General features: G+C 31.9%; 1 protein-coding gene across 1 annotated transcript; it reads right to left on the bottom strand.

Moving 5' to 3' along the window:
• Positions 1–186: 186 nt before the first annotated feature.
• LOC137929889 (putative leucine-rich repeat-containing protein DDB_G0290503) lies at positions 187–21,821 on the bottom strand. Its single transcript, XM_068773018.1, has 21 exons — positions 21,815–21,821; positions 17,978–18,045; positions 16,080–16,256; positions 15,852–15,876; positions 15,393–15,419; positions 15,281–15,307; positions 14,516–14,687; positions 14,255–14,428; positions 13,667–13,872; positions 13,338–13,444; positions 11,219–11,309; positions 9,988–10,100; positions 9,418–9,603; positions 8,904–9,091; positions 8,442–8,566; positions 3,369–3,465; positions 2,155–2,314; positions 1,441–1,483; positions 1,006–1,094; positions 554–583; positions 187–340 (listed from the first exon to the last, which is right to left on the bottom strand). The coding sequence occupies exons 1-21, from the start codon at positions 21,819–21,821 to the stop codon at positions 332–334; spliced, it is 2,121 nt and encodes a 706-aa protein (XP_068629119.1). The 3' UTR covers positions 187–331.
• Positions 21,822–22,086: the final 265 nt, after the last annotated feature.

Raw genomic sequence — 22,086 nt, 5'->3', positions numbered from 1 at the left:
TAGTTATTATCTTAAGAAAAATGTGGTTGATTTTTTCACTCAATGTACTTGAAAGTAAAAGACGGTTTGTTATTTGTTTAGTTTTAAAACGTCTAAGTGATAATTATTTTCTAAGGTACAAGTGAAGTGTATGGTAAATGTTTTACCAAATAAAATCAAAACAAAAGATAGCCGTGTTTCATTTAATGCCATTTAAATGTTATAGAAAAAACTAATAATTTATTTACATAATAAAATTTGCATAAAATATACGAAATCTAATTATAATATAATGTATATTATTATAATTTACACAAAAATGTATAATCTCAGCTTTATCTTCAACATTTCTTTAAACAACCTGTAAATAAAATATTTTTTAACTTTTTTTAATATTGAATAGTCATTGAATCTTCACAGCATTTGATTTGTGTTATCGATGAGTCATGGTTATGTTTTGTTGATGAATAAAAATGTAGGTTAAGCTTTTGTAACAGTTAATATTAACAAATTTTTACGTCAATATAAAATAATTTAAATCATAATTAGAAATATCCTATTTTTATAATAATACCTTTCCTCCCTCCGTTAGACACCGGCATTCCTGAAAAAAAAATGATAAAACAATCCAGAGTATCTTAACAAAGAAGTCTTGAATAAAATACCTCATTTTGGTACCGTTTGAATAAACTGTATTTATCAAAAATATATGTTATTTATTTAAATATGCCCCCAAATGCATTATGAAGTAAAATGTTACGTGTTACAAAAATATTGGATGTTCAAATAGATACAGCTCCCTTAAAATGACGTATGGTCACTATTTGCACTAGTGATATTTGCCGTCAGTGGAGTGTGGAGTTAAGTACGTTTAGCCTAAACTTTTATAAAAAAGATTATGGCTGAAAATTTCAAATACCTATTAATGAAGACCTCATCATAGCTTGTTTTGTTAAGTAATTTTGACTTGATAAAGTGTGATTTTGTATCCATACACTTATCCTACTTACGAAAAAAGATGCATACCGTGCTTACAAGATTGACACGCTTATCGGCTCCCTTTGGGATTTCGCCTTTTTTAGTCGTTTTCAGCGTACAAGGATCACTAACATCACCTAAAAATGAAAAAAAAACGTATTACACACACAAGATAAAACTTCAAATCTAAAAAGTAAATACATTACCAGACTATTTACATTTAATTTTCATGAACTTATTTTTTTAGAACATTCTTTGAGAGTTAACTAAAAATTCGCAACGGAGAGTGCTGCTGACAGTTGCTAAATCACTTGTTTTTATTGTAATTTTATAGATTAATGCTAGTTTTACTTTTCACTACCCGCACAGGTTACAAGCGAAACTTATTTTAAGCTTAATTGTATCCATATTTTTGGGGTACCAGCTTTATTAATTTATTTAATACTTTTGAACCATTTTAATAATTTTAATCTAAATTCTTACCAGTACCGGCTTCCTGTCCCTCTGGTGTACTAATTTTGTACATCTAAAAATTGTTAGAAAAGTTAATAAAAAGGTTAAAAGAAAAACATTTAAAATGAATTAATTTAGAATCCAAAAAAAAAACACCCAAAATATATAGGAAAGATTAAATAAATACGGAAGAAAAGTACAGAAATAAAAATATCGTTATGGAATTTCCCATTTTTGACTAAATATATAAATTGTTTAGTGTATGTATAGTTTATTCATTGACGATAACGTAGGGGCTTCATAGGTAGTGTATTTATCAGTTTAATGACCACCACATGTGGTGCTGTCATGGCCGGGATGGATCACATACAATCAAATGAATTCTTTACTCGTCACGTCGTATTCTAGTAAGCTAAAAGTACTTGTTAATTTAAAGATTACAATATATGATAAAGTTAACGCGGTATTAAAAACGGTATCAGATATATTTGTAATATAATCCGTTAAAAGATAAGTATATATAAGATCTTTTACTGAACCAAGAAGCGTTTTATTTGATACTATATCAGTATCAAATAAAAAGGTTATCTGATATTTAAATATACAAAATTAGACTACTGCGGCATTATACTTTATATGAAATAAACAATTTTTTTGGTATGACTTAAAATCTACTTTCTGATTCAATCTTACGATGTATTTGTTGCATAAACGAATATAATTTTAATGTCAATGGATAAGTACCCTGCCGTCTTCGCCGGTCATGTAGCCAGAGGACAGAGGTACGACATCGGGTCCCCATTGCTTCACGAAGTGTCCAACTCGCGCCACGCGTTGCGCAGGCGTCGTCACCGTGTGCGACCCGCCACAGTAGCGGTTGCATATGTGTTTGTCAGTGTCCGATCTTTTGTGTAAAGATTACTATGTTAAGTTTTTTATACAAAATATCGTACAAAACAAGACAGGAAAGGAAAAAATTATAAAGTGATCGGCATATCGAAATTGAAAGATTCGTAAGATATGTTTTTATTATTGTTGCCGAAAGACGTTCACTGTTGGACGTAGGTATTCCCCACAAATTTCCAGCGTCTTCTGATTACCAAAAAGGTCGTCTGTCTACCTTGTGGAATGGTGTAGTGTGGTGGACGTCCTCCGCGGGGCTTTCGAGTCCGTTGTCTATATCCTAACCTCATTCTATCTCTCTCTTTCTCTCTCTCTCTCTCTCTCTCTATATATATATATATATACACATGTATATATACATACATACATATACATACATACATATATATACATACATACATACATATACATATATATATATATATATATATAAATATTGAAGGGATTACAATCAGGACCAACTTTGTACTGTGTCATCATGATATCTTTTAAAACTGGAAATTAGGTAAAAATATTTCTTTTGTAGAGCAGAGTTTATTCAGGTAAGAAGATTTTCGAAATAGCTCTAGCAAAGGAGCTTGAAGTAGCGTTCTTAAAGTTTTTGAAGCGGGCGGGAGAGAGCTAGTATATTAATATGCTACTTAAATTAAAATTTTTTTTGCTAATATCTCATCCGAAATCATGGTTCATCATTTAACTACTTTTTTCTGTTATCATACACAAATCAACAATGACGCGTTTGCAACAATTAAATGTAAGTGTATTGTAAATGTAACACTAATGTAATGGCGCGCAAACAGGACGACAACATGTTAACGATATGTATAATAATTTTTGTAATACACTACAAAGACATTTTATTAAAAAAAAAAACAAGTTTTTATGAAAAAAAAACCAATCGTGTAAATTGTGGTAAGGATATTTCTGCAACAAAGAATTTAAATAGATTATATTTAGATTAAAAAAAAAATCTTTTTTGAATAATAGGTCGAAACTGATAGATTTTAGTAAAATGCTATGTGATTCCAAACATTTAAAAATATTTTTAAACTTACCGCACTTTCTGAGAACTCTTTGGTTGTTTGTCGATTTGTTCCCAATCGTGCAGATTGCGCTGAGGCAAGTTGCTTGATTGAGCCTTACGTATTGAATCTAGTGATAGAAAATATGCGACAATATAGTCTTATAACAACTAATCCATACATGTTAAACCATATATAGTTTATAGCTAATATTAAAGAAGGTTCGGGTTTCGTATCGGTACGTTGCAGTATAATAAAAAAATACTTATATTTTGCCTTGACAGAAGATATATATAAATTCGTACATAGTACTGCTTCTGACCTAGAGATAAATGGATACCGTGGATCCAATACCTGCCAACGACGCTTAATCTTTTTTTTTATATTTTTTAACTTTCAGACACATCAGACTAAAACAAACTTTTACTTATTTTATGCAATTATTTGCAAAAGGAGGCTTACAACATTTAAAAAATGATACTTTATCATTCTTAATACTATTTGTTTCTCGTGTACTGTTACTTCGTTAATTTATAGTTATGTTACTTACCCCCGTGTTCTTTAACGCAAAAAAAAAACGTTTTGTTTTGGGCGACAGATGTCATAAGGATATCGAAAACAAAAATAGTTGTCAAAGCTTATTTTAAAAAAATAGATGAAAAAGCGTTAATTATTATAAATCATAAACTCACAAATTTTTTGACTGAAAAATGCATGCCTATTTTATTATTTTAGTATACCTTGTTCTCCACTGCCTCTTATGTTACGGTTCTGTCTTGGTTATATTTTAGGAAAACAGTAATACAAAGTAGCGTCAATATTTTGCTGAATAAGTTTTTTTTCGTATGGCTACTTTGAAACAATTTATCGGAAGTTTGTGCGTTTGTGGAAGTTTGTTTTAGTTATGTGAGTATATTTGGAACGACATTCATTGTAAACAGTTTACACATTCATAATTTATGTATTGAAATTACATATTTAAATTAAGTTTAGTTGATAAAAGAATTAAAACATCATTCTGAAAGATTTGAGTCGGGCGATATTCGTTATTGTGTAACATTTTGTAAATTACTACTTGATGTTTACTATTACAATTTCCCAAATTTATTTTCTTTTGGTACATTATTTTCAACTCTTATTGTGTCAATAAATAATATACGTAAGTAAAGTTGATATATTAAGCTTTATAATATTGCCGAATAGGATATATGTTTTAGAAAACGAACTCGCTAAGTTACTAGGCCTAGTACAAACTGACCGTTTTGTACACTTCGGAATATTAATTTTTGGGAAAGAACAAAACGATTAAATTTTTATAATATGTACTCGGTAAGAAATAAATTATTAATAACTAATATGGATGCTTTATAATAGTTGTTTGTCTATATTCAAAACATAGACCGCCCAAGATAAAGGTCTTTGTGGCGAACTTAATATCAAGTCCGCTAATTTGCGGAAGTAGCTACATGTTAGTCCTTTTCTTACTTCTTAATTTGAGATAAAATTTTTGTGAAGAAAAAATTATAACAACACATGTCGATATCGTGTACATTATAATATTGTCTATGTGCATAACAATAGTATTAAATTATTGATTGATTATTGATTGATGATTTGTAAAATTAGTAACTCTTTTGAGAGAAGTATGTAACGGTTTTATAATAGAATCCCGAGTAATTTCTCTTCATTGTCAAGCCATTGATTTAGGAAGTTTATTTAGTGACGCAAACTTTTAAAAATAATCCTATTACAGTGTTAGGGGCACCTAAGTAATAACTAAGCTGAAAATCTACTACTACTTAAGAGTATTGGAAATTGTTCACAAAAAATCCATCTGAATTTGTGGTGGATTCTTAGTTGAAGTCTGTCATACTGCATAGGGGAGCTTAATTTAATTCTAATTTCTATCGAATTGGGGTCTTTCTCACAAGGAACGAGTGAATCTTAAAATGACTTTCATTTCATGATGCTTCAATTCACCGTCAATTAACTGTGGCGGATATACAAAAAACAATGCGTGCAAAGAACTTCGTACGTTAGACCTTCGCACAATTGTAGGTCGCAGTTATTTATTAGTAACCTTTGGACCTATGTTAATTTGCAAATACTGAACACGCTATGATTAGTCAAAAAAGAAATGTAATGGATCAAAACATATCAATTAACGGGCAAATAAACAAGAGTCAACTGTAACGATCACGCAACGGCGCACTTAGCAAAAAACTCTAAAGTAATTAATAAATTACTCAAGTTGCGTGGGGATGCAAAGAAAAGTCGTATAAAATGATGCGCGAATGAAATCAGTCACATGGTGCGGATGGCACGCGACTACATTGACAGCAGGAATTCCTGTACCGCTTCTCGCTTGTTTATTTAGCACGCAATTTTATAATGCACAGATAAAATATCATTGCAATTAAAGTCAAATTTAAATTCAAAATCTTACATACATTACATACATTAAGCTACCACCGGCTCGGAAGGCGGATCTGCTAAGAAGATATGGCCACAAACTCAACAGTTGCTCTTTTTAAACAAAATCGAACAAACTTTCATGTATAAATTTTAATATCAACCATTTTAATGTAAACTAAAAACTTGGATGCATAATAAGATTTATTTAATTGTATACTTTCAATTTCAGTTTCGCCCTGACCGCGAAAGTGTATGGACCGTATTCCCAGTGCTCGTTGTAATTATTAGAACAAATTAGTGCTTAAAAGTATTGTTGAAAGTACCAGGCACACATAAACATGAAGACTTGCTACTACTTTTAAAGCAAGATAGAAGCATTTTTTGTATTATCGCACAATCTTGAAATCGCCAAATTAACAAAGATTTTCCTGTGCCGTCCAGTAGTACATTCGTAGAGCTCAAGGTAGTTTGGAAAAGTAATAACTAGAGACCTCCATTGCAAATACTTTGAACCTAAGAAAAATGCAACGAACACAAAGAACTCTACCTAGCAGCAAATTGTTAAAGCACACTCTATCTGATTCTGATGGTACCAAGCTTGAAGACCAAAGATCTTCACCCTTTGTGTGCCAGCGGCAGATGATTCTATGGAATTCTGATGAATACATGAGTATCTTTACAACATTGGTTTTTTAAGGTCGAAGTTGAGACTAGGTTGGAACCAAAGCCGAATTTAGTTTAAAACACACAAAGATTTGGCTTCAAGCAAATGTACGTTAAAAACTAAATAAGTAACATTTGGTATCTATTGTAATAAAATCCCGGAATTTATTTCACTGTTAAGGTACATTCATGCAATAATCATAATTTTCACACATTGGACTCGTAAAGTAATTGTTCTATCTTGGAAAGAGCTGCCTTTGTTAATGAGCTTAGTGTTATATTAGACCAAACTCTTACATAAATTTCGCAAAAAAAAAAGTAACGGAAGGGATCTGTAAACTTGTATTTATATTTAAAACCTTACGTCATGTTGCGGACCCTGTGCTTATCCAAACAGTTTACTATATTATGGCACAATCTATATTGACTTATTGTGTATGATTTAGGGAGATGTGAAAAACTATTTTTTAATCAAAGTGGAAAGAGCCTAATGTAAGCAAGTTTAAAGTTACGTATTTTAAACTCTTCGAATTCCCCACTGGAGAATTATATTCCTGGTGTGATGTACTTTCAGAGCGATCATTTTTTATAATGGATATCGTACAAAATGAGCGTAAAAGTCTTTTTTATGATCCTAAACATTTGAGACGGCGATGGATCTCTGAACTGTGTCCAATTAGTTCCTACAGGACCAGCTTTATGCGATTTACATTGCGAGACTCACATCTTTTCTTGGTACATTCCTATACAATAAAGTCAATCAAAATTTATGTATAAACTTACTTAATAAAAACGACATCAAAAGTATCTTATAATATCTATCTTGAGAATTTTTATTTATGTATTAATTGAAAAAAAAAAACTATAACTTGTATGTTTACATATAATACAAATAATTAGGGTAAATATAATGTTCCATTTGGTACACAGGAACTCCCTTGTGTCAAAACACAGGCTAGGCCTAGTTTAGATACTAGAGAAAACCCAATCGTAATATATACTTGGTATATAACCAACATATTGGTTATTGTAACCAGCTTAATGATTTTTTTATGATAAGGACAAAAATTCAAATGTATTACGAGTTTTTTTTTAATATTAAGTACGCTAACAAGTTCATTGTTTTAGTAAAACTCAACGCAATTTTTTTGTTTGTATATTTTACTTTTTTATAACATATAATTGAAAATTCTGGAAAGAGTCAAAAATCTATGAGTAGTTGTACATGTGTGAAAATAATTTCGCTAATACAAATTAAAAAATTGAATTTTTTTAAATTAATGATTTTAGATTTAAAACTATGAAGGGGAACGTGTAGGATATCTGGTGGAACTTTATTATATGTGCGTATACATAAACCCATGAAGAATTTGTTAAACTTGGTCTTTAACCAACGTTCTCTTATCTTCATTTCATTTACTTCATGCACATTCATATGTAAATAGTTACATAGTGCACGGATTAGTCGAAAACAATCATTTTAATCTCTACAAAAAAAAAGCTCTTGCTCCGAAAGTACTAAGGTATTAAAATATTCTATGTAAATAAAATTAATAGCAAAATGTGTTGCTGAGCGTAAGACTCGAAGTAGTTTCGACCAATTTGGTAATTTTTTTAATAGACAAGAAATCTTCTAATAGAGGCAAAAAAAAAACTGAAAGTAATCAGTAAAAAGTACACTTTGTTTATTGCGTTCAAAGCATAGAATGAAAGAGGCTACCAAACATTTGACGTCAACATAAACAAAAGATGATACGATAGAATGAAACTAAAAAAAAAAAATAGTAAAAATTTAAATAATTATTAATAAAGTCCCGCTAGTTTGCCAGCTGCGTATTATTGGAAATTAAAGACTACAAATAATATAAAGTATGTGTTTTATTTTGTTTATTGTATTTATTAGAATGCAATAGGCCAAAAACTTGTAATAATACGAAGTCTGGCGGGGCAGCCAATTCATTAAAAAGAAACGTAGCACCAGGCCTTCTAAATATGAATACAATATAATATAAAACAAGAATGACATACCCAATTCGTACGTCAGGTATGGCTTCATGGACATATGAGCAGGTAAAGGCTTTGCCATTGGTATTGTTGATTCTCCTTCCATAGGCATCACGACATTAGCGTCACACGAAATACAGTTCAAATCTCTGGAAAAAGCGCGCGCTGTTATTTCTATAATACAAGAAATAATATCTATAGTTTTGTCGAGAAAAGGAAGCTTTTGGCTAGTTTAAATCCTTGATAACACTGCCTGCAGGATTTTTACTTATTTTTTTATGTTGAAATAAAGAAATTTTTACTCATTTTCCATTAGCCATTAAAAAGACACCGCTTTCAATGCATTGATTCGAAATATTTAGCTTGTAACTCAATCATGCAACAACTTTAAATTGATTTTCCAAATCTACGTTAAGTACTGGAATTGTACCTAATTGTAATATAACGAGTATAAAATCACAGATTATATGAAATAAAAAAGAATACTTCATAAGCTTTTTCTTCGCTCCAGCGGCTTCAACTGCTCTGCGAATAGACGCTATCTGTTTCAAGTTCTCTTGCAGTTGTTTCAATTTGTTATTAAAGAACTCTTTCACAGGCGATAGCTCCATTTTGTCAAGCTTCATTTCAATTTCGCGTTGGATATCGTCCAGCGCTTGTTGCCATAACGATTCCTTAAAATAATAATAATTATTTATTTAACAGAACTGTCCATCATTTTTGTTAACAAAATCGATCGATTGAGAAAAAACTAATCTATTAAGATGGTCACCGGTATTTTTTTTTAATTTATTTAGTTTTGGAAATACGAATTAGTATTTTCTTTTATTTTATTAAGTAAAAAATTCTAAATGAAAGAGATTGTAGTAACCGTGTGTAAAAATTTTTGTATAGGCATTTAAGATTTGCGTCATGGAGAAAATAATTATTACACAATCTTTTGGTAAATCAAATCATAATAAATAGGAAATATTTATTAAATACGAGAAACGTCGAGTACCTGTAAATTGAGTTTTCCAAGAGCATGATCCAATCCTCTGGATAAATCATCACAGGCGAGCTCGAATTGGTCGTGCGACACCTTACGAGCCAGCATGCGTAGATCCGCCTTTTCAGCCATTGCTTCCGTCATATCGTCCCGATCTAATTTAATCGTCTTCAACACTTCGATTTGTTCTATAATAACCTAAAAAAAGGAAATTTTATCCTTGATGTTTTGCATTTTAAAGCGTTATTTAAGTAAAAATATCTTTGTGTTGATGTGTTGATAACGGTGGAATTTAATAATAGATTCTTTCACTATCATACGACTTTAAGTTTTGCTTGCTTTTAAAACCAACTTAGTGCTTGTAATGATAGCATCAGTTATTTTATTTAATTTATTAAAACAAGTTCAAATAAGGAACGTAACATCTATATGTTCGTAAATTTTAGTCTATTTCTTATTTACAGATTAGCATGCAATTCGAATTACAAACGTTATGAAGAGTAATGAAGCTTAGTTGTAGTCATTCAATTTATCAAAAAACTTAAAGGACGAGAGAAATTTATAATAATGATACAATAATACATTTATACGGGCTTGCCGATCTTCCTTCTCAGCGGCTAATTGCAGTCCTGTCTCGTGGACCAGTTTCAATTCCTCTTGCATATCCTGGACTGTCTGGAACAACTTCATAAGTCCTGCATACCAATATGTCTTAGAAAGTGGGGAGAAAAAACAACAAAACAAATATAGGGACAAAAAAAGAAAACAAGAAAAACGCGGGAGCTGAGAAATTATTAACATATGAGCCTATGAAATATAATATCTATCACCAGTGATAACTTAGTTGAACGATGTTATTAAAATTTTAGTTTCGGAAATGTTGTTTATAAAAGAGTTACACTGCAAAAAACATTAAGAGACATTTCAAATACACGTGAATCTCAATTTTCTATGTAAGTATAAAATGCAAAGTCGGCGTCTAAACTGTATATGAGCTTTATATTAAAAGATCAGTTATGGTTGAAGACAACAGCGAACCCTGAGAAATGTCGTTCCGTTACGGTGGAATCGTGACAAGGCGTTTCCGCGATGTGGTATTTTGATATGTTACAGTTATGATGTTAGATCACGTTGCTTGATTATATCTTCATAATTTGCAAAATAATGGCCTATAGAATGGTATAAGAATTATAATTTTGTTTTCTACAAGAAATTTAAAGTTTAATGCTTTTCGGCCTGTCAATAAAGTTAGTCATATTACAAGAGGATTTTTTTTATGCATCGGTATTACGTCTTCCGATATTTGCTGGAGACTTTAGATATTTATGTACAAATACCTATAGGACTGTTATAAGAGAGTGGTGCGTTGAAAGCGTCATTTCATTTTCGATTGTCAATGGGTATCATTATACCAAGGCATGTTACAGCAGGAATTAAGTTGGGAGCAAATTGAAATTTGTGAGGTGACACACACATGGTGTGACAGCGAGTGTGACACGGCATTTGCTTGGTGTCAACGGGCACCACTGTTTCATCAGTGGATTTCAACAGTAGATTTAAGAGATTTTAAGGTATGGTTGGAATCTTGTTTAAATCTTATCGTTCGAAGTGCATAATATATCCTCTCCGGAACTAATAAAATGAAATCGTTTGTTTTTAGACACCGTTAAGATTAATTAAAAAAATATATTTAAAAAAACATTATATAGACAGTGGATGTTTAAAATGTTGCGAAATTAATAAATAATTTTAAAGGAATAAGAAGGTAAACATTGCCTGGCAATTGTTTGTTTATTCACGTAACTAGGCATACCTGGTAAGTCCTTTTCGGCGTCTTTGTTTGCTTCTTGCAATAACGTTACTTGTTTTGATAGATATTCCAATTGATCTTGCAATGAATTAACCTAAATAAAAATATAAGCATCTGAATATGTGAAAAATAAATGTACATTATATAAAATAAATATGTGTAAAATTTTAAAATGTATCTTATTTCTTTTCTAGATTCTCACATTTTGACAGAAAGAAAAACTAAGTTTTAGTAGTTTTTAAATAAAAAATTACTAATTCTTTTAACGTAAGCTTTTCATCTCCCAAAAAGCAGCTAGAATCAAATCGCAGAGCCATAGAGGTTTTATTACGAATTCATGTTATTCGTACTTTGCGAAAAGACTTTCGCCGACCGATGTAAAAACTGCATGAAATAATATATTAGGTCTGTAAATATATTATATTCTATATCTACCTCGCAAATCGTAGCCAATTTTTAAAACAAATTTGGGTATTTTTCCAGATGTAATTTTTTTTAGTTATCCTTTTTTAGTTTTCCCTATGGTTGTTGCGAGTTTGCAAATCAAAAGTTTTCAATTAAAAATTTGCGATCCAAGATGAGCGTCTTGTCTTTCGAACGAACACGAGTACGAAGTTTTTGTTACCAATTTACTTTTCAAGTCTTCGAATCATAATGAAGTAGCTTAATTCATTTAGATAGAATTTAGTAAGGTGGGAACAGAAATTCGGACAATAAAGTTGTACAAGAATGACGGCGGACAAGTTGGTTAAGGACGCGGCCCTAAAGAGCAAGAGGCGAGCGAAACACGAGAGATGTCCTCTTTTTTTCCGTCAAGCGACAGCTCAGGCTGAACACATTTGCCGGATGAAATAGGAGGTGTACGGAAAGGAACGACGGCATCCACAACGAGGAAATTCTTCCCCGACGCAGGATCAGCATATCGTGTACTTCAAAAAGTTCAGGTGCATATGTGTTTATTCCAGATGTTTACGGGGCACAGGGGATTCTCTGAACACCTGCATAAGTTTAAACTCAAGGAGAATCCCTCGTGCATCTGTGACCTGGAAGTGGACCAGACCGTGGTGCACCCCATCGCCATATGTCCTGTATTAGGAGGGCTTCGCCTTGATTTTGAGGTTGCAATGAATATGGGAATAGAGGAAGAAAATGTTGCCTACCTCATAGGCGACGACAAATGTCATCTTAGAGTTCTGAATAAAGATGGTACAGTGCTCGATAAATCAAAATAAGATTCGGGGACCAAACAAAAGCTTCAGATAAGATCCACGGTAAGTTAAACATGCAAGCAGAAATAGGTACAAATACAACAGTATAAATGAAGTTATTCAGATTAGACAAAAAAAGAGTTTTACTGGAAAGAAAGTTATGTCTGAAATAAAAATTAAAATAAAATGAAAATAAAAGTAGTAAACAAGTCAAATAAATTTTAATACTGTATTAACCTGTGATCTAGGAATGAAAACAAGGGAAAGAAGGCGTTATGTGAAAAAAGATATGAAAGAAAAAGAGATTGTGAAGGACTGATTAAAAATGTAAAAGAAATTGAGAAGAATGTAAGGGAAATGATGAATAAAATTAAAATATTGATAAAAGAAAAACCCAATAATGTAAACTTCCTGCTTCAAACATGGTAGGGGGAACATTAAAAAACTTGCAGCTTGGTTCTAAGTGGAAGGTACACTTTGCATTACTTACTCGGTGACAGGCAGAACCCGTTATCTACAATCCTTGGAACGCTAAGAAGTGTTGTCCCCTTCCCAAGAACGATGTATTTATTTTATTTATATGTCATCATATTCTAAAAAAACTTCCAATATTTTTAGTCCGAAATATGACTTGCAACAAACAGTTTAAAAACTCGTAAACGGCTGGTCTATATGAAAAACGTGCACTTGATGCAGTTGCTAAAAATTTAGGTGCGATTTACAGCCAATGAGATGACCTTTTGAATCACTTCATAGTTCTTAACAAATAAATAAATGTATTTTGTATTTGTATGAGTATTTTTATAAATGGCACATTGGGAAAAATTCTGTGTTATGTACAGACTTGTAACAAAGTATTTTTCGAATATTTTTTATGCAATTTTAAGTGCGCGATAAGAAAAAAAATTAATTACGTTGTCAGACATAACGCCTCCTTGTTTGTTGACAGAGTCATGGCACTCTTTTAGTTTCCTATCAAACTCGATTAGCCGGTTGATTATGTCGCCGGGCATCACAACATCTGCAAATGTTAAAACTTATTATGTATACCATAAAAAAACTTATTACACAAACACACACACACACACATATATATATATATATATATTACTTTCATATAAAAGGAGAAAATTAAGGAAGGTTTTTTGATTCGAATATCAAAATATTTAAACGTTTCCGTATATATGGCTATTGAAAATTTGTGAAGCGGTAATATATACAAGAGAATTGCGACAAATCCTACCTGTGTTCGGCTTGAAATCTTGAATGGCTGTACAAAATTTTCGCTCTAACTCGTCATGGTCAGCTCTCAGCTGTTGCAGGTCTTGCATCAATTCGGCACACTGGTCTTGACTCATCGCCGGGATAACAACCGGTGTAGTTGGTGGTACCGGTGTAGTTGGTGGTTCCGGTACAATTGTAGGTCTCACAGTTACCGTTTCCCGAGGTCTTAAGTAAAGTTATACCAGGATCATTTTTTATCTTTTAGGATATAATATAGTATTATGTGGAAAAGAAGGTATTTATTGAATAAACTCTTTACATGAAAACGCTGTATTACGCCTTTAAAACGTAATAAAAGAAAGGGTTATAAGGCTCTAGACATTTGTAATTAATTGAAAAATGGCTCACATGTTGTTTGCATCATTTTGAATTATCATGAAAGGATGTTAATGTTTACACTCTAATGGTTTCTTGTTTAATGGTTTTGTTTAATGCTTTTGTCTAATGGTTTGGGATAATTATATTTTACATTTCTTTTTATTGTTAAAATAAATATTTTTATTAGGGTGGTGTTTTAGATGTGATTGTAATAATAAAATTTGCTTACTTTGCAGCGTCCTGTGCAGCGTCCTTTACAGAATCCTGTAGCTTGCCAATATCAGAAACAAGATCTTCTATGAGAGAGCTAAGTTTTGTGATGCCGGCTTCCGTTGCTTCTAGCCGCGAAGACACGTTTAGCGAAGTCCACATATCCGTTATTGCTTTGAGGTTCGTTTGTGACCTTTGATACGATTGAGTTCATTATTTTTACTCTCTAAAAGTTATTTAAATGTTATAAAGTTAAAAAGTTTATTTTACTGATATTGACCTCACTTCCTCTATGATATCTTCATTCTTTGGAATGCTGCCATATACTCGCTCTTTAAGATCCTCTACCATGTCCTCCAGCAAGTTAAACTTGCTCATAGTAACAAGTGATAGTTTCTCAGTAGAGGCGCTGGAGGTTGCGGTCAAAGTTTTGCGTGAAGCGGCGGGTTTGCCTACAAAAATTAAATAATATTAAAAGAGGATATTTATTATTTCGTTTTAAGAGTTGATTATATTGCTTTGATGCTTGCAAAACTAATGTAGAAAATTTTAGAACGTTGAAGTTGTTTATTATCATTTTAGCCTTGGGACGTCCAATGGCATAGGCTTCACCCAAAGATTTCCAATAGGACAACTTTGACAAGGTCGTCTGTGTTGTAATTGGATGTTATACACTGTGATTGCTGGTCCGTGGTCTATACTCTAGAACCTTGAGGCCTCATCAGCTATCTGTTCTGCGGCTATGTGGCCTGCGCACAGCCACTTCAACTAAACAATCAGATGAGTTGAGTCGGTAACTTTCGTTGGTCAACGGATCTTCTCATTTTTTATTTGATCTCGTAGAGTATTCAAAAGCGTAACCTACTCCATGGCTAGTTGGGTGTTTGTGAGCTCAACAATGTGGCTCAAAGTGACCACGTTACACTGCCATAAATTTACAGAGTTTGTTGTTCATACATTTTCTCAACTACTGTTATGTTTCTCAGCTACAGAAATTTGATTGTGAAAAATTTTTTCTTTTCTAATTTAATGTATTATAACTTACCGCGAGAAGGTTCTGTTTTCTCCTCAGCTGCAACAAAGAAAATAATTACACAGATGTATTACTAAAATGGAGATATTTAAATATTTCTATGAAATATTTCCAAAGAACTTACGAGTTCCAGCTTCATTGAGGCGCTCCACTGAAAAGCAAAAATTATTCTCGAATAAACTTTATATTCTATTTCATATATTTTTATCATATTTTATTTCATATTATGTTATCCATTACACTATACTTTGTTATTACCTATTAAAATACTGTCAATGGTCCCTGTAGGCATTGCAAGAGCTGAAAAAATAATATTCAGTTTTATTAAATTACATTTATTGTATTTAGAATAATTTAATCCCCAATATATTTTTATCCTCAAAAGCTGTCTTGACCAAGATTAAATTTAACTTTAAAGTATTTCTTTTGCTTAAAACCTTGATGATTTTGTATTCGTCTAATACTCTTAAAACGTACTATAATTATATATACCTGTAAGCCATTGGTAATGTTAAGTTATTTTACAGAATAGTACGTAATATTCGTATGCTATTCACTATGTAAAATATGTTTAAAATGATACCTGATTGCGTGAGTCGTTCATCGGTCTGTAAAAATGAAACGAAAGTATAGTTTTTTAAATAGATTTTGGGAAGTTAAAAAACTGAATAGATATATTTTTCTCGTATTCTCCTTTCGCCATATTTCTTAAAATTATATCGGGTTTTCCAAAAACAGCAAATATAAATACGACAATTGTATTATTACGATGTAACTAATCGTGGGTAATTTAAAGAATTAGTCTATTTACCGGTTTTCCTTCAGTGTCCACAGCATATTCAGTAACAAAAACAGATTTATTGACATCCCTATCAAGGGGCAACGTGCCTATAGGGCCCCTAATTTCCACGTTTTTGGTGTCTACGCGCAGTTGCTGTGCTAGACAGTGCAGTACAGTGTGGAGCATACAAAAGTCGACTACGCCAACCTAAAAATAAAAAAAATAACCTACTTACTGGAGTAAACCTCTAGGGTTTCATCGAATTACAAATCGCTAAACGGTTTCACTGAAAAATCTGGGTCATGCATGAAGTTTTAATTCCAACTAAACTTTTAACAATGCTTACGATTGTATTGTTAGCGGTTGCTATTTTTATTATTTTACCAATTTTGTGTATTTAATTCAGCATTTTGAGTAGTGGAAGTCTAGTGGTTGAAGACTGAATTATAATCAACGGTTTCGGATTATTAATTTTATCACATAGCCATTGTTCACAAATGGTAAATTGTTATCACCTAAGGTAACCGACATATCAAAACCCAAAATCGTGAACCGGAAATATATGTCATCAACATTTGGCAGGCCGTCCACTGCTGAACATAGGCCACCCGATAGATATCCAATGAGGCCGGCTGGAAGTGGCCAGTATCCAGCATTTTCCGACGATCTAAATAAAGTCGTCCGTCTATTAGCGATGGAAGTCTTTAATGGTAGCCAGTATAGACACTAAGTGTCTTCCGTGAGAGTTATCTCTTGATCACTTTATCGCAAAGTTGGCTGATTTGGATCTTGAGTTATGTACTGTACGATGAGTCAATCTTCTTTTATGTAACGTTGTTAAACTTTAAAATTTTAAAATGACCTATTGCCGAGAGGTGATTGATCTTAAGCTAATAGAGAATGCAGACAATAATGCGGGTAAGTCCACGATATTTGCAAGTTTCCTCCTCAACATACAAACCATCAATATAATTGATTTCTTTATTTTACTGTCCACATTTCTGTGATATGGAGCAACACTGGAAACACTAAGGGTCTTATATGACAAAGGCTTGTGATTGGTTAAAAAATCTATATTGCCAGCTTTTGTAATTTGTAAATTAAAAAACGATAATCTTGGTAATTTAAATACGTTTATAGGTGTAGACTTTGCTTTGATTAACTTCTATTAACTGATATTATAATGCTGGGTGACAACTACAAATTCAATGAAGGATAGACAGTTGTTGAAGACATTCACTGTTTCACAGAATATCAAATTAGGCTGACAACTTACACAGGAAACACTTAGGGATTAAATAATTACTATAAATGTTTGCTGATAACGGGAGACTTGTTTTTAGTACCAGCAATAGAGCACTCTTACTCATGTTGTGATTTCACCTGTAAAATCCTACTCTTCAGTTAAGAATATAAAAAAAAATATTTACTTCAAAATGTAACACGTCTATTTCGTTTAGTTAGGATTGCCAAAAATCGGTCGGATCTGTTGCTATATATATTGGGTGATTGGTTATATTGGTTAAAGGTGTAAAAGTTGTGAAGGGTTGAATGTCAGAATTTGTCAGCTTTCAAAGCTTTTACAACTGTTTCAAATCAACCTGTAGTAGTTACTGTGAAATAATTTATATTAGTAATTTTTTATTGGAATGGATAGGCAGGTTAAATTAAGCAGTATTAATAATCTGCAGAGACAGATAGTAAATAGTGATTGATTTTGAAAAGTAGTTATTCCAATTTTGAAACCATTTTACTTATTATATTATCATTAAATTATTATTATTTATTAAACCATTGATTTTTTATAGGACGTGTCATACATTAATAGAAAATGAGCGATGCATAAACCTCTTCTCCACCTATAACCAATCACTCACAATTTGTTAAGGATCTTTAAAAAGATAAATGAATGTATGTGAATTATTTACCTCCGGTGAGCCAATAGCCAAGTCAATCATTGACGCAATATTAAGCACCACAGATTTCTGAGTAGCCGCTGTCGACGAATGAGAGAATTATTACGCAGTGTTATCATTTAGGAATTAAACAAGCGACGTCGTTCAATGAACACTCGTTTGTGTTCGAACGATTCACATTACAGTTGATCGGTCATTCGAACTTTAAAGCTTTATTTTAATGCATGCGTGCTTTAAACTGTTGGGTGGGCAGATAAAAGCCCTCCGTGTCAGTTAAATGAGATTTAAACATTTTACAGACATTACGTGTTTTATGCAGTTTTGACATATACAGTGCCTTTGCTTATAGGTGTAAAAGCTTTAAAGTTGTAAATGCATAGATCATTTGTCAGCAAAAAGGCTAAGTTCCTACATCTATTTCTAACCGTCATGTATAATGTGAATTATGTAATTTCCTATTGGGAAGTGACAGACCAATAATTTCTGACTGTACGGAGTCCGCAGTGATAGATATTAAACGATAATTTATTTTTATACGCAATTATCCAAATCTTGAAAACAGCTTTTCCTTTCTATATTTTTATTAGGTTATTTATTATTTCAGAAATTTATTTTTGACAGCAAATGAGCTACACCTTCACCCTTTTAAAGCTTTCATTCATATAACATTATCGATAAAAATTATTTATAACAGTGAAGCATATTTTTGTAATCGTGTGGTAAAATAATCAGTTTGTAAACAAATATTATTAATGGTTTCGAATGTTTACATTGTCATGATGGTATTGTCTTTAGGTCCACCGAAGCGGTTCAATATCTCAAGTCCTGATTTACTACACTGTAAGTCGAATATAAGAACCTATGCTTTATTAGAGGAACAGTAATCATTTAAATTATGTTATTAAGGTTAGATTGGGCGACAGCAGGCTTTTAAAAAAACGCGTTAAGAGTTCCACAGTCACACACAGATTCTTAAACTAACAACTTATTAGACCTTAAAAAGATATAAACACGTAGTGAAGTTTAATTGAATTTGAATGTAATTAGTAGAACTTATCATTATCGTTATCATCTTGCGCGATTTCAATCTTCCTTTTATCAACCGGTCTCTGTTAGACGATGGGTGCTCTTTGGAGCTCAGTAATGTCAAAGGTCCAATTCAATCCATCTTATTCGATAAAATCAACTTTGCAATCTGCTGCGGTATAACTTATACCTTAATGCAAACAATAAACTGCTTGACCTGATCTTTTTAAATAGAAAACTGCTAGTTAATCTCTGCTGCGATCCTTTGGTGCCAGAGGTTTCTTATCATCAAGCCACAGTAGAAAATCTACCGTCTTCTAGATAGACAATTACTCCCTTAACCGAATACTTTGCCTGGTACAGTAAAACTTTTATTAAAATTCTAAGAAAAGAATCAAATAAATGGCACTCTGAATATAAAAGGTACCAGACTATACTACATTTGCTTTGTTTAAAGATGCTAAAACGCTCGACACTGAGAGCTTCTCTGAATACAAAAGTTGAAACTAACATAGCAATTAATCCCAAAGGTCTGGTCTTATATAAATAGTAGAAAAGTAAGCAATACTTATTATTAAACTTCCAAAAAGGGGCAAAAGTCTTTTAAAAATGGTGAACACATATGTAACATGTTTTGTGACTATTTCAGTTACAATTTTTTTTGCGCCAGCAATACCAGGGATCCTGCTTCTCAGTAATATTGAGAATCATTATTTTATATCAAGAATTCCGCAGCAGACGTTAGTGCAATACCAAAACATAATGACGAATTATATAAAGTATTCTCGTCGGTTGATTTTAACAAATCTTCCGGCCGTTATATTTCCTCAATTTTTAACGTGAAGTGTGCTACAAGCCTCACCATCCTAGTGCCACTTTTTTTTTCAAAGATTGCCGAGCGAAGTATCAGTTCCTAAAATTGGCATGGCCGCCTTCATTACTTCTATACATTAAAAGAAACCAAATGACGAACTCTTCGTTTGTTGTGAATATCTACCAAAAGCATTGTCTAAACATCTTCAGTTCGATGTAATATACAGCCATATAAAGCTTTCGACAGAATTGACCATGCACTTCTACTCGCACACTTTCAGACGCAGGTTTCAGAAGTAACCTCTTCAGATGGTTTTCTACGTATGTAGATAACTTGTCAACTAACTGTCAAACTGTTGCTTAACAGTTATTCATCTAGAGTAGCATTCGTCTTTTCCAGAATTGCGTTCGTTGTCACAATCTTTATCAACGATATATCCGAATGCTTTACGCATTCACAAATTATATTGCGCGCGGATGACATGAAAGTACTGCACCACAACTCAGCTGAGGGTGATTCCATTGCTCTCTAATCCGATCTCACCTGATTCACCGATTATTGCATAATCAACTAGTTAGAATTAAATATATCGACCATTATTATTATCGACCATTTAACTTCACATTCACGCTAAACGGAAAAACATTAGTAAGAGTAGATTCAATAAAAAATTTGGGCGTAACATTTGATACTAAGCATCTTTTTAGTACACATATCTCCGACATTGTGACAAAATCTTCTTAAGCATTACGATTTGTTATGAGATTACATTTTTCATTTGAAAGCATCAAAACCATCAATTTTTTGTATTGTTCATTCTTCCGCAGTCATCTCTAATACTGCTCACCGGCGTGGAATCCAAACTACAATGTTTATTTCGATAACCTTGAAAATATCCAAACGAAGTTCCTGAGATTCATTCAATGTCGCTCAAAAACTTACCTATAACCTTAATAATAATTCAGGTGAGGCGCATTTCTGATTCAGCTTATCTTTTGTCTTTAGCGAATTTGATCGATTATCGTTTTCTGGGTGGTTTTTTGGTTTCGCGTTTATGCCGACCTCGTGACAAATCCGAGATTACTGAATATTACCCGTGTTAACTCAAATTATAGCAGCAATGCATTTCTAGTAAGAGCCAGCATCCAATTCAACAATACAATGCGAACTTAGACCTTTTTTGCACAAGTGTTTCAAACACTCACTCAAAAAGATTAAGAGTGACGCTCTTCTTCCTTTGAGTTGGATAGTGTATATAGTTTAATATTTATGTTTAATTAAATAGTTATTGTTTGATATATACATTCGTTAAAATAAACTAAAATTTTGTCATTTATGTATTTATTATTATAGTTCTAATATAATTGTTGTAAAAAATTTTAACCGTGATATCATATATAATATAACAATTTGTAAGGTTAAATCTGGAACGTATTTCTTCCTTTTAGTAAAAACATGTAATTGACTTTCTGTTACTACTCTTAATGTATAAATATCTGCTAGCTCTGAGTTTTCCATGATAAATAAAATAGGGCTAGGGAAATGTTTTTAATAATTCTTTATTTAAAACGATTTAATTATTTATTTAGGATTGTGTATATATAAACAGTTATTACTCATTACTACAATATTTTGTATGTATATCATATAAGTGAATTAAATTGGATACAATAAAGATATTTAACAGTATATACTAAAGAAACTTATGCAAGCAAGCGTACTAGGAGTACGATATTTATGTATTTTTTCTATTAAGATAGACTAGTGAGGAAATAAATAGACATAGCGATGGTTTGCTGACGTTAAAGGCTAAAATAACTATTTAAGCTTTACTAACACTTGCTTAGTTTAAAAATGTAACCATAACCTATATGTTATAATCACTCAAGTACTTCTTGCATTAAGTATTCTCTGACGTCATTAATCCATAGCCATCAATCTATTACCTCCTTGATATGATCACGCGATTTAGTAAATGGAACGAAATAAAATATCCAAAAAATGTTTACCTGCCATGTTGTTGATATTCAATAATAATATAATAAATTTAATTCCGATTTATACTTTAGATATAAACAAATTAGGTAAATTTAATAAACAAGCATAAAAATATGTTCAACACACATTTTGACATAAGGGTTGACAATGACATATTTATATTTTTTAAATAGGCTTTAAATCCATTTGACGTTATATTATTTAATTTTGGCCAATCATGGGTGTAAGCTTTAAAATATAAGGTGAAAGTAAATTTCGATGTGTTTAAATATCTTTCGCTAGG

Source organism: Battus philenor, unplaced genomic scaffold (assembly GCF_028537555.1).
Source record: "Battus philenor isolate CCGP_79_NKW_IND1 unplaced genomic scaffold, ilBatPhil1.0.hap1 SCAF_5, whole genome shotgun sequence".
NCBI lineage: Eukaryota > Metazoa > Arthropoda > Insecta > Lepidoptera > Papilionidae > Battus > Battus philenor.
This window is presented reverse-complemented; position numbering and strand designations above follow the sequence as displayed.

What these genes read in the sequence shown, in the direction of transcription:
- LOC137929889 (XM_068773018.1), bottom strand. An exon ending in AGATTTCAAGCCGAACACAG is followed by an intron (nt 13,445 to 13,666) that starts GTAGGATTTGTC and finishes TAACATTTGCAG; the next exon opens with ATGTTGTGATGCCCGGCGAC. An exon ending in AAGAGTTCTCAGAAAGTGCG is followed by an intron (nt 2,315 to 3,368) that starts GTAAGTTTAAAA and finishes TTTACACAAAAG; the next exon opens with ATCGGACACTGACAAACACA.